We start from the raw sequence: 2,766 nt of genomic DNA, 5'->3' as shown, positions 1-2,766 counted from the left end.
TCATGTTACCAATGCGAACCATCATATTATTATTATCTTGTCATTAATATTGCATTTTGGTCCGCAATAATTATAATAATTGTTAGTTATCAAATTTCTTATTTGCACAAGATCACATTCGCTAAAATTGAATTTAATATCATTAATACTATGATTTTATTCATCATGAATAGCATTAGGGATATTACTTCAATATCAATATTGCTGGTTATCATATCATTTTTTTTTATACTTACATCATCATCAGTATTATAATCCTTCCTAGTAGTAATATGGTGAAAGTCGTTGCTAGTGTTATCACCATTCCTAGTAGTATTAATGTGGTGGTGACGGTCGTTACTAGTATTATCAGCATTGCTAGTAGTATTAATGTGGTGGTGACGGTCGTTCCTAGTATTATCAGCATTCCTAGTAGTATTAATGTGGTGATGATGGTCGTTGCTAGTGTTATCACCATTCCTAGTAGTATTAATGTGGTGGTGAAGGTCGTTGCTAGTATTATCACCATTCCTAGTAGTATTAATATGGTGATGATGGTCGTTGCTAGTATTATCACCATTCCTAGTAGTATTAATATGGTGATGATGGTCGTTGCTAGCATTATCACCATTCCTAGTAGTGTTAATGTGGTGGTGAAGGTCGTTGCTAGTATTATCAGCATTGCTGGTAGTATTAATGTGGTGGTGAAGGTCGTTGCTAGTATTATCAGCATTCCTAGTAGTATTAATATGGTGATGATGGTCGTTGCTAGTATTATCACCATTCCTAGTAGTATTAATATGGTGATGATGGTCGTTGCTAGTATTATCACCATTCCTAGTAGTATTAATATGGTGATGATGGTCGTTGCTAGCATTATCACCATTCCTAGTAGTATTAATGTGGTGGTGAAGGTCGTTGCTAGTATTATCAGCATTGCTGGTAGTATTAATGTGGTGGTGAAGGTCGTTGCTAGTATCATCACCATTCCTAGTAGTAGTATTATGGTGATGATGGTCGTTGCTAGTATTATCACCATTCCTAGTATCAATATGGTGGTGATGGTTATCGTATCACCATTTTCATCACTTACTTTATAAACATCAGTATCATCACCATTGCTAGTATTGATGTGGTGATGAGGGTCGTTGTTAGTATGGTCACCGTTATTGTTCCTGTTGTTCTTAGAGCTATTGCTGTTGTTATTATTGTTGTTTATTTATTTATTGTTATTTATTGTTGTTTATTTATTATTGTTATTCATTATTATTATTATTTATTACATTATTGTTGTGATTACCGTCTTGTTACTATTACCGATGTTACTAATAGCAGTCGTGATATAATCATGTTATAATTTTCATTATTATTGATATTAACGTCTTCAATATCATTGATGCCATTATAACTCTAACAATATTATTATCATTATTATTATTACTATCATCATCATTATCATTATTATCATAATTAGTATTACCACTATCATTATTGCTGTAGTTGTTATTGTTATCCTCATGATTATCAGTACCATCAGCATCATTAAAGTTATTGTTTTTGTCATCATTATCAGTATAATTATCATTATCATTATCGCTATCACCATCATCAGCATAATCATCACCATCATCATTAATATCGTAATATATACGATCACCAAAGCAGTAATTAAGACGATTGTGATTTTTGTTGTTATCCTTTTACGTAATTTTCAAATCTCCAAATATCAAGAACGATAAATGATAATAATGACAATAATAATTATAATAAAGCTAATATGAAAATAAAATCAATTACTATAGCATCAATAATATTAATAATAACAATGGCAATCATAATAATGATAATAAAGTAATAATAATAATAATAATAATAATAATAATAATAATAATAATAATAATAATAATAATAATAACAATGGCAACCATCATCATCATCATCATCATCATCATAATAATAATAATAATAATAATAATAATAATAACAATAATAACAATGGCAACCATAATAATGATAATAATAATAATAATAATAATAATAATAATAATAATAATAATAATAATAATAATAATAATAATAATAATAATAATAATAATAATATAATATAATAATAATATTAATAATAATAATAATAATAATAATAACAATGGCAACCATAATAATAATAATAATAATAATAATAATAATAATAATAATAATAATAATAATAATAATAATAATAATAATAATAATAATAATATTGATATTAATAATAATATTAATAATAACAATAAAAAAATAATAAACTAATAATAATAATATTAATAATAATAATGAAATTGACAGATATAAACAATGATAGCGATAACAACTATACTACTATAATATAATCTAAAATCTATCGTTGTTATTATCACCTAACATACTCCGATAACAATCCTGATGATAAAAAACACACTGAAGATAACAACAGCGCGGCAACAACAACAACAAAATTATAATAATGATAAAAAAAAGAAGCCTAACGCTATCTATAAAAAATATCTCAATAATAATACAAATAATGATAACAATGATGAGGAAAAAAGACCGATAATACCATAGTAGGAATAGATAGATGGTAATTATAATATTGAACATTATAACAAAATTGTCTGGGAAATATATAATAATAACAAATATTCATGGTATATTGATTTGATTGAAACTTTTAATAAATTTAGTAATGATATTAATGACGAAAGAAAAAGACGACTAATAATAACAAGCATAACAACGGTAATTACGGTAATAACAACAATAATAAAA

At 25.8% G+C, this 2,766-nt stretch overlaps 1 protein-coding gene across 1 annotated transcript; it reads left to right on the top strand.

The window, feature by feature from the left end:
* Positions 1–272: 272 nt before the first annotated feature.
* On the top strand, positions 273–1,079 carry LOC138867679 (uncharacterized). The gene has a single exon (XM_070144213.1). It carries the CDS (start codon positions 273–275, stop codon positions 1,077–1,079), a length of 807 nt encoding a protein of 268 aa, XP_070000314.1.
* The last annotated feature ends 1,687 nt before the right edge of the window (positions 1,080–2,766 follow it).

This window comes from Penaeus vannamei, chromosome 31 (genome assembly GCF_042767895.1).
Source record: "Penaeus vannamei isolate JL-2024 chromosome 31, ASM4276789v1, whole genome shotgun sequence".
Classification (NCBI taxonomy): domain Eukaryota; kingdom Metazoa; phylum Arthropoda; class Malacostraca; order Decapoda; family Penaeidae; genus Penaeus; species Penaeus vannamei.
This window is presented reverse-complemented; position numbering and strand designations above follow the sequence as displayed.